The 15106-nt window shown below is 37.5% G+C and overlaps 2 protein-coding genes across 2 annotated transcripts; one reads left to right on the forward strand and one right to left on the reverse strand.

Moving 5' to 3' along the window:
• Positions 1-1229: 1229 nt before the first annotated feature.
• On the forward strand, positions 1230-6683 carry LOC102794517 (myelin-associated glycoprotein-like). Its single transcript, XM_035908149.2, has 9 exons — positions 1230-2342; positions 2436-2732; positions 3148-3405; positions 3488-3748; positions 4319-4585; positions 4689-4985; positions 5083-5173; positions 5541-5610; positions 6096-6683. Exons 1-9 carry the CDS (start codon positions 1814-1816, stop codon positions 6309-6311), a joined length of 2286 nt encoding a protein of 761 aa, XP_035764042.2. The 5' UTR covers positions 1230-1813; the 3' UTR covers positions 6312-6683.
• Positions 6639-14611, reverse strand: si:dkey-24p1.1 (B-cell receptor CD22). The gene is made up of 16 exons (XM_035908111.2): positions 14541-14611; positions 14042-14443; positions 13388-13663; positions 12577-12825; positions 12037-12300; positions 11625-11906; positions 10956-11222; positions 10240-10512; positions 9593-9853; positions 9036-9114; positions 8878-8941; positions 8659-8795; positions 8394-8451; positions 7723-7817; positions 7582-7639; positions 6639-7321 (listed from the first exon to the last, which is right to left on the reverse strand). The coding sequence occupies exons 1-16, from the start codon at positions 14587-14589 to the stop codon at positions 7091-7093; spliced, it is 3045 nt and encodes a 1014-aa protein (XP_035764004.2). The 5' UTR covers positions 14590-14611; the 3' UTR covers positions 6639-7090.
• Between the last annotated feature and the right edge of the window lie 495 nt (positions 14612-15106).

Here is a 15106-nt window from a genome sequence, read left to right on the forward strand (position 1 = left end):
TCCAACCCTCTGCATGTCCTCCTTCACTACATCAACAACATCCTTTGTCTGTTAGCGACTGTTGCTTCTCTGCAAGGTTGAAATGTTTACACTATCTCTAACTTTGTCCCCAAACTGCTCAACCTGAGTTGTCACTCTGATTTTTAGTCGTGTCCATTCTGGTCACTCCCAGTGAAAATCTTGGCATTTTCAATTCTGCCACCTCCAGCGAAGCCTGCTGTCTTTTCATCAGTGTCACCGTCTCCAAACCACACAGCAGGTCTCGCTATCATCTTGTAAACCTTCCCGTTGCCTTGTCACCTGACACTGAACTCCACCCACTCCACCCCACCTTACCTTCACCCTCTCTTCTTCACCTCTCCTGTGCATTTTCAGTTACTTTGGATGGTTGACCCCAGATACTTCAAACTCATTCACCGTCATTACCTCGTACGTAACATGTACAGCTTTCCACGTGTCTCCCTTGCCCACACACGTCTTGCTTCTGCTGACTTTTGTAGTCACTGCAGTTCTGTATATCACCCTTGCTCCTGAAAAACATCACCTCTGTACTTCTTCTCCATTCCTTAGACATGCTCTCACTTTCCAAGATTGTGTTAAAGAGTCTGGTTAAAAAGTCCACTGTCTTCTCTCCTAGACACCTGTATATCTCCCCACATGTATCATTTGACCCATCTACCTTTCCACTCTTCACCCTCTTCATAACTGTCCTCCATCCAGCCTCCTCTCTCTCATCGTCTAAATGTATCATTTAATCTTAATTTTTCTCTTTAACCCCAGTGGAACCATGTATATGAGTTCACTGATGACTTCTGATTATGGATAATAAATCATTTTATAAGAGAAGATACATATACAAGATACATATGAAAATCAGTTTAGTGTCGAGCTATTTCCAAGCACATCACTGTGTACACTCACCAGGCACTTTATTAGGTACACGTTGCTGGTACAAGGTACCAGAACTGTCTTTATTCTTTGTGCCATAGAATATTAACGTCAGCTCATAATTCACCTTTCTTTCCCATTTCAAGCTCTCAGTGGGATCAAATGCATTATACAAATAATGCATTATTATGCACAATTCTGCACTTGGTTAAAACAGCTGAAATACAGAGAGAGTATCAAAACCTTGTTGTTCTGCTACACGCCACTCCCCGGACACATCTGACAAGAGCTGTGTGCGACATCCAGACACACTACCAGTCTGACATGACTCACTTGTTGGATTACTACCACTGATGGTTAAATGCTTGTAAACCCTTCATTTGAACTTTATTAATATTAATGTTATCATTGTATACTTTAAAATGATCTCAGGATTTGTGACCTCAAATGAGTTTTTTTAAAACTTTTTTTTCTTTCCAGAAAAGACACTGTATGCTGAACACTTCTGTTGGCTTTTAAGGTAAGAATGTTACCTTAATAAATGTACTAAATATTATATGAAATATTGTTGAGGATAAAGAATAAGATCATGGATGATTTTTATATTGCTTCCTCTTTTTAGTTAATTATTACCTTCAAAAAAGGGAAATTACCATATGCAAATAAAGAATAATTACATAAACAATGAAGCAAACAAAGTCTCACCGGCTTAAAACAATATTTTAGTTATTTTCAGCAAAACATCAACATTTTGTAGAATGGATATAGTGTGACTCTCAGCTTGTCCTAAAGACTAAATTGCATTTTCATATTTGAATGTTAGCCATACAATAACATTTATAGCAAGCAATAAAAGTGTCCTGTTTGCAGTACCTCACTCAGATCATCAGACGAATATGACGGTTGCAATAAAGGTTTTCTTTATATGCAGTCTACTTCAAGGTATGTTATTTTAATTTCAGTCATGTTGCCAGGGACTTATCAGTCTTTCCTCACATGTAGATGCAAATGCAGAACCTTTACGTTGGCAGTAATTAGAATGTTTACTTTATTTTACCTAATGTCATATTTCTGCTGCTTCAACTCAGGTAGCTTATGCCAAAACTGGGCAGTCTTCTTGCCTCAGACTGTAGAAGCACTGAGTGGATCGTGCGTGTTGATCCGCTGCAGATTCACCTTGCCCCCAGAATGGGAGGAATTCCTGGATGATTCATGTAAAGCTATCTGGAAGAAAGGCTGGAGTAGAACTCCAGTGTTTGATTCCAGCCTCACTGGTGCAAGTGGAAGCTTAAATATCCAGCAAGGAAACCTGACTGGGATCCTGCGTGACAAAGACTGCACCACCATCTTCAACAACATGCCACCACGCCATTATGACAACTATTACTTCAGACTGCAGTGTGACAATGATTTGAAGTTTAACTTTCCTTCAAGTGTCCTCATATCCACTCAAAGTTTGTCCCCTCCTCTTGCTATTCTACACATAAAGCCACATCTTTACTACATTTTAGTTCATTATGTCATTTTTGTATTGTTCTATTTTTCAGATTCACTGCCTAAACCTACCATAACTCCATCGAACCTGGAGGTAGAAGAAGGAACTGCAGTGACATTGACCTGCTCCGCTGTTTCTCACTGTCCCATTCTTCCTCCACTTCTGACATGGTCGCCCGCTTTAGGTGACACAGAGGAGGAAGTGGAAGCTAATCCTGCGACCTCTGTGATAAACTTCACAGCTTCTCACCTTCACAATGAACAAAAAGTTTCTTGCACTGCCGTCTATAACCGACAAGCTGGGAAAAGTGACCTTCTGTATGAAAAAATTCTGACGCTAAGTGTTCTTTGTGAGTATATTTTATCACCTTTTCTTTTATTGTTTGCGTTCATGCCATAACATGATTTTATTTATGGTCTGATATTATCTGATTTCGTCTTCTCCAGGATAATAAAAAGCCTATAAAAGAACATCTAATCAGATGGTTTAGGGTTTTTTTTTGTATAGTTTCAAAAGTCACTCTGTTTCAATGAGCTTCAGTTTTGCCATTCAATCAAGTTGCAATCAAGCTCTACAGCTGGGATAGACCCTTGGTTACATTGTAAACATTTGGCAGGTCTCCAGAAACACAAATCCAATTTTGCTGATGTGAAAAGACAAATGTTTATCATTCCAGTTGTAGGCTTGACACTGGTTATGAGTGGCCCAAAAAATCTGTCTGTGCAGATAGATTGTGTATTAACAATTTCATATTTCTCCTTCAGATCCTCCAAATAACACATCAGTTAGTTACTCTGGTCCTGTAAAAGAAGGCAACTCAGTGACCGTGACCTGCAACACTAATGCAAATCCAGCTGTGGACAGCTACACCTGGTACAAAGTGAATGGAGATGAGGTGTCAGTGGTGGGATCAAAGAAGAAGTTTTCAGCCACAGTGTCAGAAGTTGACAGTCAGTTTTTTTGTGGAGTCAGTAACAGTCATGGAAGCCAGAATTCTTCTATCACTCAGATTGACGTACAGTGTAAGTGACCCTGAAACAAAAAGACAGATTATAAATGTTGGATCACAGCATAGACTGAACCCATGCTTGTTTATTTTTCCAGTTTCCCCGAGGGAAACAACAGTAATCGTCGATCCCACTGGTCCAGTTCTGGAGGGCAGCTCTGTTTCTCTGATCTGTACGAGCCGCTCTAACCCACCAGTGACCAACTACACCTGGTACAGAGATAATGAGATGGATAAGGAGCTCGGACCAGTCTTGGTCATAGACGGTGCCGACACCAGCCACAGCGGTGATTACCACTGTACAGCCAAAAATGATCTGGGAGAGGAAACGTCAGCAGCAATTCAGCTGGACATTCAGTGTGAGTTAATTTAACACAGTAAAGACATTGATTTACACCGAAAACAAACAACAGAACTGTATGTCTACAGTGTGCTCACGTCCTGAACATGGCTCTACTGTATATCCAGCTGTGCTCAACCCAACATGATCTGGGGCCAAGACTTGTTAACAGGGCAACACTAGTGTCTGAGCTATGGACAGTAACACATTGTCATATTGCGTGACAACCTCAAAACCTTCTGAGTCCATCATGACTGAGCTCCACTGTGTCCACATGTGTGCCAGTGTCTGAATGTATGTGTAGCTGTTTTGTTTAATTTGTGTCCTCATCAAGCTGTAAGAGCACAGAAAAGTATGATTAAAGCCCCCCCAAAGCAAAACACATTTAATTCTATCAAAAAGGAATAATATGAATCACAATGAAAAAGAAAAAAAGTATTATGTATATCAATTAATAACTTTCTGTCCTAAAACTTGCACCAGAAGATCCTAATTTATATATTTTCTGAAAGGCTGAATATGCATTCCCAAACAAGTAAAAAAAAGTCTTCGGATGCAATACTAACAAGGAATATTATTTTCCTTTCAGATCCTCCTAAAAATACTTCAGTGTCTGTTGATCCTTCTGGTCCTGTGCTGGATGGCAGCTCTGTGACTCTGACTTGCACAAGCATCGCCAATCCAGCAGCGGTGAACTTCACCTGGTTTCAGGTGGCAGGAAGGAAAAAGGAAGCGGTGGGCTTTGAGCAACACTTCACCTTCAATGTGACCAAACTTTCAGATGATCAGTATCATTGTGAAGCTCTGAATGTCCATGGAGCTGAAAGCTCAGAGCCTGTCAGCATTGATGTCACATGTAAGACTCTTATTCTTGTTTTCATTCCTTTGAAGCCTTTATGTTTCCCCAAGAAAAGCGCCCATAAGCCTATTCTGTTAACCCATTACCTTCTTTGTCTCAGTTGCTCCAGAGATCCTATTTTCTTCCCGCTGTGTGAAGATTTTGTCCCAGATCCGATGTACCTGTAACACTCAGGGGAACCCGCTTCCCTCCCTGGTTTGGCAGCTGGCTGGCGAGCTTGTCAATCACTCTGCTGATATCCCAATTCGGGAAGTAAATCTGGGAAGCACGAGCGTGAGGAGCGTCATCACTCTGTACTACTTGGGCCAAGACATGCCCTCTCTGGTGTGCCTGAGCAGCAACTCCCTGGGGTCTGATAGTATAGCTTTCAATATATCCTCCAGTGAAACTCAGCTAGGTAAAGAAATCTGTAGGAAGCTTCATTTTATATTTGGCTTTTCTGTTGTGTCATTTGCATCTTTTAGTGATTGATATGACTGTTTTGTTTTTTTAAGTCCTCCATACTCTTTCTTTGCTGATTGGTTCTGGAGTGGGAGCACTGGGGATGTTGCTGGTTTTCATACCGCTACTGATATGCCTTTGCAGGTGAGGAACACAGAACACTGGTACCAGATATTTTCAAAGTAGGTTACGATTATCATATATAATGATAATATATAATTCAAGGTTCCTTTTTTAAGCTGACTAATTATAGAGTAACCACAGCTGCCACAAATCATTACCAACAAGGCACCCTTCTGATGAAACTTTATCTGCCCACCTTGAAGCTGAAAACACACGTGTAATACATGAATTATGACAAAATCAAAACATTATCAGGGGGATAACGACTTTTAGAGTTTTTAATCTTGTGGCAAGGAATTTTCCAGGAGAAAGTATTTTTCCTAAAGCATATTTCAATGTAAAATCTTTAATGTGAATTAAACCTTTCACCTTTCTGTGATGGTTGCAGGAAAAGGAAGGGCAATGTTTCACTTGACAAGGGACTTGTGGATATTTCAGACTGTTTAGTCACCAATGAGGTGAGTTTATGTTGATGCATATGTATGAGTTAGATGAAGAAAAAAAACCCCACTTGTGGTAGAATGAGTTTGCCTTCAGCTCTTCCTGTGTACTTGCCAATGTGTCAGTGTGATTTAAACACCAAAACATATTGTCTGTGGAGGTTCTCAGTCATCCAGGTCATCGTGGTCTAAAGACCAAGTCTAAAGAGCTTGGAAAGAGGAAGAAGCTTCTTGGCTGAGAAAAGAAACGTCTTCAAGAAACTTCTTTCTTTCCAAGCTCTTTAGACTCCAAAACATATTCTGACTCTCTGAGCTAATCGTGTGTCCTGTTTGAATGATAAAATAAACGTTTTCTTGCATAGTAAATATGAATATATTATGCCAAAACATATGCTCTTAAAAAAACACAGTTAAAGTGAACCTCATTATTGAAATAGAAAAAAACACATCTTTTCTGTGTTACTGAAACACACTGTTGTGGTTTCTCTGTAAACTCTTCAAAGGCAGATGTGATTTATGTCAATAAAGCCGTTCTTGAGGCGGAAGCAGCAGAATACAAGGATGACTCTCTCCATTATGCTGATGTGGACTTTGCTCAACTTCAGGCCAGGTCAGAGGGTAAGCTCGGGGAAGGTGAGATCAAAGGCCTGGCCTCTAAGACTGGTGTGGATTCTGAGATCCGTCGAGAAGCACCAAGCAATGGAGGAGATGCAAAGTAGGAAGAAACACTTGCAGATGCTCATTTGGGAAGAGAGAAAGATGCTAAGGGACTTACACGAAGGGTTGATGAGAAAGTGGTCACTTAGCTTTAGAGGAATTGACAGCAGAAGCCCAGGAGTTTGGAGATTCCCTCCGGCCCTGGTTTTGATCCTCGACTGTAAATTCTTCTCTTGTCTTACTAGTAAAAATTGTGTGACAGAAAAAAAAGACATATCTGTATGCTGAGGTTGAATCTGACTAACATATGCATATGACTAACCTTTGTCTAATTCTAAAAAACCTTTGTGGAGTGTGTAAGAAGCAGGTACAACCTAAAACTTGTTAGGCACTTGTTTTTATTGACAACTTTGTATTATTATGTGATTAAAAGAGTAACTGGCCCTGCAGTCAAGTTTGCCATCAAACAACAGCTTGTGTCAAAGCAGGTTATGAAATGGATCTATGCATACAGTAAAGTACTTTCATTTCAATACAGATATATACATTAAAAAACTCAGAGGATGGGAGCACAATTTTACAACAGCAGTCATTTCATTTTATCACTTATCCATATACACTTCCCCAACAGTCTTACATCTATGATAAAAAGATAGGTTTGTGTACTTGTGGGGACTTATTACTATACATAAAGGAAAGCTAAAATTATATCCCAGGAAGGAAAAAAGAAACAATGAAGTAATACAAGCCTTGTTCAGTATAGTTAGCCTGGCAAATATATTTCAGAACGTCCATGGCACAAACTGGCAGAGATGTCTGAATAGGATCAAAGCATTTTTAGTCAAATTTTGACCTGAGAGTACTGAGTTTCATCTTCGCTGCTGCTGCTGCTGCTGGAGTCTTTCTTTGCTCGCTGGTGGTCAGACTTTGGCTTAATGTTCACATGAGCATAGTTGACCTCCACCTCATCTTCACTGGTATCTGTGTCTGAGTCAAAGTTATATGTATATGGAGGTTTGGGTGGAAGTTCTTCGCCGATGTTCTCATAGTCCTCCTGCACTTCTTGTTCTGTCTAGATGACAAAAAGTGACAAAACGGTGTCATAATTTCTGAAAGTGTCTGGATTTGATGTACAAAAATAACCCTTGTTGAAGATCATTTTCATTCTTTACTTTGCCTTAACTTAATTTTCCTTGCTACAATTATTTTTATTTGTATTTGTATATCATATACAATGAGTATATGATATACAAATACAATACAAATACAATGAAATAAGCTAATAAACCGAATGAGATACAGGGGAAAAAAAGGCATTTTGAGCTTTCTTACCACTTTTGACTTCTTAGGCTTTGACACCACAGAGTACTCAGCATCCTCCTCTGGATCCCTGGGAAAAACATATAGTCATAAAAGAAGTCACGTAATAACATATCATTTAGGCTCCTTTTATATGCAAAACTGAATTCTCACTTTTTTCTATTCACAAAGAACACAGAAGCGTAGTTGAGAGAATCATTTCCCATGTTTCCACCATGTCCTTTGATTGGGTTTTGTGCAGAGGCAGCCTGAGCAAATGCAGAGAGAATGTCAATGAATGTAGAGTAGCAACTGAATCAGTTCATTCATGCCTTACATGAAGGATAATTAATAACTATACTGACAGATATATATTAACATTAAGGGACAGCATAAGCATAAGGCTGGATTAGTGGAGATAAAACTACTCTTGACCTTTAATTTTATTATTTTCTACAGAGCCTCTAAAGTACGGAAACATGTTTTTAGTGGTTAATAAAGGTCATTGCTGATAAAGGTCATTTGTCTGAATGATTTTTATAAAACATTAGGATGTTTTTTCACTGGCATAATTAGAAGTTAATAACATTTTAAGAGTTAACAATATATGTTTAACTTAAATGTATATAATATATACATTTGATTTTTCCAGTTGTGCAGTGTTTTATGTCTATTTAATGAAAAGAGGCTGTGCAGTAAAACAGGAACGGGTAATCTTTGAAATATACCCAATTCTCAGTATACTTTCATTATACTTTAATATTGTCACTATTAAAGTTTCATTTATTTATTCATTTGTAAATGGATTTGTCTTTGTTGAGCTTGCTCTGATATGATTGGATCACCTGTTTGCTTTTGGGCAGATTCACAGCAGAGTAAACGGTGTTCACGTTGGATGCAGTCCTGTGGAAAAATAATGATGTTAAAAATAAAAAATGCACATTCAGAATCAGAACCATTCAAAAGCTGAGCAGACTCTCAGTGTGCCATTCATAACTGAATGATGTTAAATGGGTGCTTTGACGAAAGAGTGAGCAGCAGCACCCAGCTCCCCTGCCAACAATGAGTCCCTTGTTCTGAGCTGGACAGTGCGAACTGCTGCAGACTTACGTGCTGTCTGGATGACGCTGGGGTCGTTGGGCATTTGGTTGAAATGGCTGGTTTAGCAAGAGGTCATCTCTGCTCCTGAACGGCTCTGCCAAACCACTCTGATTGCCGCTGCTCCTGCTGACTCCATTCCAGGAACCCTGATTCAGTTTACAGATGGAAATGCATCATTTTTGTTTCATTTCACTAACAATTCAAAAGATTTAACATATGAGTTAATACCAGAAAACTACTGCAGGACCACACATTTGTAGTTCTTTGTTGAATTAAATTGTTCCTTCTGCGTCTGTAAACAAAGGGGCAGAAGAGCAGTCATACAGGCCAATCACCCGATCACGTTTCTCTAATGGAAACTATTTGTTATTTACTTTGTATATTACCTGTACAAAAAGATGAGTATGCATACAATTAGAAAAATAAGACAAAGCGAGAAGATCTTCACAATCTTCATAACTGTGTCTGTGGTTAGAAGAGACAGAACATCAGTATATAGAGAGATTTGTGAACAGGTAGCACAGAAAAACAAAAAGCACCCAAAGAGCACAAACCTCCACCAAGACAGCTCAATGGGCAGTGTTACTTTTAAGGGCATACACACATTGTGTGTATGATTTTTTTTCTTTGTTCTGTTTAAATGTACTTTTCAAATAAGGGTAACCTGACACATGTTTACTTTGATTACACAGACATTATGCAAGAGTAGGTGATGGATAATAGGCACTGATTTGTAAATACCTGGACATGAATAAGTTGAGCTTATTAAATAATGTAATATTGTTAAAACAAATGTTGATGGCTTGTTAACATGACCCCACTCTACACCACTACAAAATTTTATATACGTATTAAAAAAAGGAAAAATATAATTTAAATGTATTATTATATAAAAAATAATGCACAGTAGAGATACAGGTCAATGCCTTTGGAATTCACTCACCGTCAAATAGCTTTATTGGCTCAGATGATCTTTCACCAATCTCGTTTTTTGCGACGCAGTAGTACTCCCCAGGCTGATCTGATCTCACAAAAATATCCGTACCGTTTGCTACATTTTTGCTCTCTTTTTTGTTTATCCTCTGGTACCATGAATATTGTGTGACTTCAGGATAGCACTGACTGATGCAGCTCAGTTTCACTCTTGTCTCTTCATCATGCTGCTCTTCCTTTTCTTTTTCAATCTTTGTGAATTTTGGAGCATCTAAACAGAGGAAAAAAGAAGAAATGGAAATGCAAAATAATGACTTCAAAAACAGACAGTATAGCTAAATATGGAAAGTTTTAAAATGACAATGTACAGTTGCTCTATTCAAAGCTGCTTCATCTAGAGTTAGAAATGTTCCTTTCTCATATCCCTTAGTTGCTGGTCCAAAGCGCACATGTGGCACAACCTGAATGACCTTTCTAAAGCATTTTTACTTATCCCAGAATGAAAAACTAAAACCAGTAAAATCAACCACTTGTTAGAGTCCATGTCATATTTGAAGTTTAGATGAAACGAGTAAATAATTACAAAGCAAAGTATCAGACGTGTGGATACTCTGTTGTTGGTGAGAAACAATAACTGAAATATTCAAGTGTACTCACGCTTAACTTTAACTTCAACTTGCACTGATTTCCCCGTTCCAATTTCATTTTTGGCCGTACAGCGGTACTTCCCGCTGTCAGAGACACTTGCAGAATCCACAATGAACGGTGTCTCAGTGCTTATAGTGGTTTCCATCGTCCCATCGATCATCTTCATCCAGGTGAAGGAGCTTACTGATGGGTACGAGTTGGCACTGCAATCCAGTGTTAATGACTCATTCTCTTTTACAATAAGAGCAGGATGACCTGTTATTTTCACCTCTCTGGGGCTATCTGCATTTAACGCAAATTATAAACAAAGAAGTGAGATGATGTTTTTATTTGTTTGTTTTTAATCACAAGGTCTTTCTGTAAAATCACAACCTTAATATTTAAATTATTTACAACTCAAATTCTATTATAGCCGAAATTCAGCTGTAAAATAATCTAATCTGCTAATAAAGAAAAACAACAGTAGTTAATATATTACAACAATGCCCCATGCTTCTTGAACACTGTTTCCTGAGCTGATGATGTGTCTTTTGTAAAAAAACAAAAACAAAAAATAGGAGCTTGAAAGTATGGAACAGCTAAACTTTGCTGCCTGAGAAATTGTACTAAAATCACATTTCAGTTGAAGTTGTCGTCCAGTTATTAGATGATTGAATATTATCAGAATATAATTGTGTTGGATGTAACATATATATGAGAAAGACATGCATCACTCAATTGCTTACATTTCACCACCAGTTGCTTTTTTGAGCTCCACTTGTTTCCTTCGCTGTTTGAGGCCTTGCAGGTGTAAAAGCCTGCGTCTGTTGAAGTTGCCTTAAATTTGTAGGAGTTGTCTAAAGTTATCCATTCTAGAATCTGAGAATTTGATTTAGAATATCTTGCCAGGGTGAAAGTTGGCGGTGGGAAACTTTCAGCAGAGCAGTTGACTTCGACAGGCTCACCTTCAGTGACCAACTCAGTCATGTACAGATTGGTATTATTGGGAGGAACTGTGGAGAGGAAGCACCTGTGAGCATCATTTTTAACATGCTGAATGGTATTACAAGATCAGTCCTTAAACAGAATGTCAGCTCTATTCTGAACCAGCATTCACTAAATGACGCAGTATGTTTTTATTTTCTTTGTATAAAAGTTGCAGTTTAAGTCAAATTTGAGCTTTTACTTGGGTTACAATATTTAATTTGACACCGACAAGTTTGCTTGACAGTTAACATACTAAGTAATTGTCATTAGGCAAGTGCAGCTTCATCTAACGCTATGCTACAACAGTAATAATCACATTGATCTGAAAAAGCAGGTATGCATTTTTTTTTTGATGGTACTGATTGATAAAGTGAATCAGTCCTAAAACAAAGTGCAGAGAAACTTTAATATGTCAGCAGAGTACTTACACAACACTTCTATGCACACTGGCTTACTAGTGTTCCCTGTGTCAATGCTGTTGCTCGCGTTGCATATGTAACATCCTTCATCTGCTCTTTTTACTTTTTCTAAGTGAAGAGTTTCTTTGAAAACCATGAGCATCTTCTTCTGGGAGATGTCAGTCTGCTTATAATGGAACCAGGAATAGCTTGAAGGGGCTGGATATGCATCAGTTAAACAAGTGAATGCGGCGGCTGTATTAATTTTCACACTTGTTTGATGGATAGAAATGTTAGTTTTCCTTGGTTTGTCTGGAAAACAGTAAATAACTTTCAGAATACTTTTGATACTGAAACAGTCAATACAGCATCAGCACTAATCTTTTTTTTATTTTCTCTGTTATGTTCATAGACATATGGAACACAGAGGTGTAAAACTTACACTGAACCATAAGTTGAAGAGTTTTTGATCCAGAGCCCACTTTGTTCCTGGCTCTACATGTGTATTTACCACTGTCTTCTGGCTGTATGTTTTCAACAACAGTTATCTGTTTTGAACCAATACGTGTTGTGTCTTTCAGCCAAGTAAAAGAGTCTGATGATGGGTTGCTTCTCTTAACAGAACATGTAAAAGTGACTTTATCTCCTTGTATAATAGTCCTTCTTTTAGTCTCCCATGAAATCTCTATGTCAACATCAGGGGGATCTATAACAGAAGATGTCAGTATTTGGTAAAGTTGATTCATTGTAATAATCAGCGCTGAAAATACTGGGCTGATAAATCAGAACTAAAAAATTCTAAAATTCAGGATTCTCATAAAAAATAAAGGCTTATGCCAAATACAACGACAATATCTTAAACTGCACCAACATAAGTTTAAACCACTGAGATACAAACCCATTAAAAGGCATTCAGGTATGATGACATTTGCTAAAAATTTGTAAGAATAGATCAACATAATTAATGTGAAACAATACTCACAAATAACCTCGACAGTCACCACTAATTCTTTACCCCCATGTTTGTTTTCAGCTTTACAGGTATATGATCCACTCTGTGATGCATTAATTGATGAGATCATCCAATTGGCATTTGAGTCAAGATCTCGACCATCTTTAGTCCATTTAAAAGTGGGCTCAGGTTGTCCTTTAGCAGAGCAAGTGAAACTGACAGACTCTCCTTCCTTTACAACGTTAGAGCTTATATTTGCAGACATGTTTTTGGGAGCATCTGTTCAAAAGGCAAATCAATACAGATTAGTAAATAGTGTGCATACAGGTACACAGTGTGTTGATTGTTTACACAAATGAAATATACAGAATAGAACAAGTATTGGATTTCAGATACATCCATATATTCACAAATGCAGCAAGGTGAAAATAGCTAATCACATTTATTACAACGCAGGTGTCACACTGTACCAATTCAGGTTTTCTGAAATGACTTAGAAAAAACAGAAAAACTTTTCTATTTTTCATCTTGTAGCAGAACAAGATCATTTTCTGGTGGTAGATCTTAAATCAACTTAGAAAATTTTATCACTTTCTTCTAATCTGATTCTGACACAGAATTAACAGATTTTTTGCAGATAATTATTTTTTTTTTAAGAGAAATAATACCAGCTAACAAAGAGTTGAAATTTTTATTGTTCATTAAACCAATTTCCTAATAAAGTAACAATTTAATTATTTTAGTCCATGTTGGACCCTTCATTCAACCTCATTCATATCTTATGCATAATTAGTAATTATGTCCACACTTCAGTAGAAAACATTTCTGGTTATGAACTTACATCCTACAGTGAGGCTGATATTCCGAATCAAACATGGATCTGTATTGTTCTCTGTTTGGCATGAAAACATCCTCCCATCATCCTCCCAAGTGACTTTAAAACTCAGTGTGGCTGTATTAGGACTTTTTTTTGATTGTATTAATGATGGCGAAAGTGGTCCCAAAGCTTTGATTTCTGGGTCTGAAGTACACGAGGTCAGTGTGTGGCAAGTAAGTGTTACATTGTCATTTTCAGTAACAGTTTTTGGTTCCTCAAAAGTGAGTAGACATGGATTATCTGCCAATACAAGACAACATCAAGAATAATATAATAGGTAATACGATAAACTGTAAAAAAAAATATGACAAGAGAGAGCATTACTGAAATGATCATTCAATTTATTTCTGGTTTTCATGAAAAGGCCAAATAGATGTGAAAAGTGGAGAGATAGTATTGTAGTTTTATTTTTACCATTTTATCAAAATAAAATATGTGTCAAGGCATCTTTGCTAAGTAAAAATGTTAACATTTTCCAGTTTATTTTATTATTATTAAGCCACAATTTTTCCATTCTAATAAAAATGCATTTTAAAAACTCTATAGTCATAGAGTAAGTATAGAGTATAAATTTAAGTATATGTAAATTATTTTCAGTATTCTGATCTTTGTACTTACCTGCAACTGTGAGGCTTGTAAATGGCTTAGTTACCCATTTATAAGTACCTTCTCCTACAAATCTAAAAGAATAGTTTCCACTGTCAGTTATTTTTAGGTCGTGGATCAAAACACTGCATTTCTCTGGTGAGCCTGAAGGAACATTTTTCCATTTTGTATCTTCAGAGCCAACATATTTGACTCTGTTTACAAACTGTGGATTGACAGGACGTTCTGTTTTCGATGAACTGTAAATGATAGTGGCATTATATTGTCGGTTTTCATATACTGGGTCTTTCATCCAAAACCAGTATGCATTATTAAAGTCGACCACTGTTGAAACCGTGCATTCAATTTCAATGCAGGACCCTTCTGTAGCTGTCAGGATAGAGTCTTTTAGACTGAAGGGGTTACAAGAAAAACCTATAGTGATGAGAGAAAGAGTGGAAGTTTGTTAACAAATGTGACCCCAGTGGAGATGTTGAAAAAAGTTCTCATCAAGGACTCATAAAACACCTACTTTTTATTAGAGTCAGCAACAGCAACCAGTCAAAAGTATGAGCGTTCATTTTCACAATGGGCTAAAGCCTGGTCTCTGCAATAGAAAAAATAAACAATAATTTGTACACACTTTGGCAGATCCCAGAACATTTTTAATGCAATCAAGTCATAATGTACAAAGTAGCATTTAGTGGTTAATCCAAATCAGCTACTTTGAAATTTTTTTTTTACAGCTTTGAGACAGCTATTGCATTTTCTGGTACCTTTGTGGTTAATGAAATGTTTGAAAAGGACAACGATTGCTGACAGAGATAACTTTATCAACTGAGTTCATAAGTAGAGGAAGTGTAGAAGAGCTTTTCATAAAAAGTACAAAAAAGCATATTCTTACCTTAGAGGACCCGTTTACAGTATGCAGAATGCATGATCTCTTCTAAAGTAGCAAAAAGGAAGTTTTCACAGTTGACTTAAAATCTTGAAAATATTTGCATGCCCAGTCAAGCTAGAGGAGAATCTGAAGGCGAAATTTTCAACATGCCTGTTACAGTACACATTCAGTTCCTCCCACTTCATCTATTTAAAGAG

Source organism: Neolamprologus brichardi, chromosome 11 (genome assembly GCF_056152115.1).
Source record: "Neolamprologus brichardi isolate AB-2024 chromosome 11, ASM5615211v1, whole genome shotgun sequence".
Lineage (NCBI taxonomy): Eukaryota > Metazoa > Chordata > Actinopteri > Cichliformes > Cichlidae > Neolamprologus > Neolamprologus brichardi.

Bases quoted from the DNA above. Each gene is read 5' to 3' on its own strand.
- LOC102794517 (XM_035908149.2), top strand. From the start codon at position 1,814: ATGCAGTCTACTTCAAGGTATGTTATTTTAATTTCAGTCATGTTGCCA. The intron at 3,749-4,318 runs GTGAGTTAATTT...TTTTCCTTTCAG, and splicing joins AATTCAGCTGGACATTCAGT to ATCCTCCTAAAAATACTTCA. The intron at 5,174-5,540 runs GTGAGGAACACA...TGATGGTTGCAG, and splicing joins CTACTGATATGCCTTTGCAG to GAAAAGGAAGGGCAATGTTT.
- si:dkey-24p1.1 (XM_035908111.2), bottom strand. From the start codon at position 14,589: ATGAACGCTCATACTTTTGACTGGTTGCTGTTGCTGACTCTAATAAAA. The intron at 12,826-13,387 runs GTAAGTTCATAA...CCTTTTGAACAG, and splicing joins TATCAGCCTCACTGTAGGAT to ATGCTCCCAAAAACATGTCT. The intron at 11,907-12,036 runs GTAAGTTTTACA...ACTGTTTTCCAG, and splicing joins TCTTCAACTTATGGTTCAGT to ACAAACCAAGGAAAACTAAC.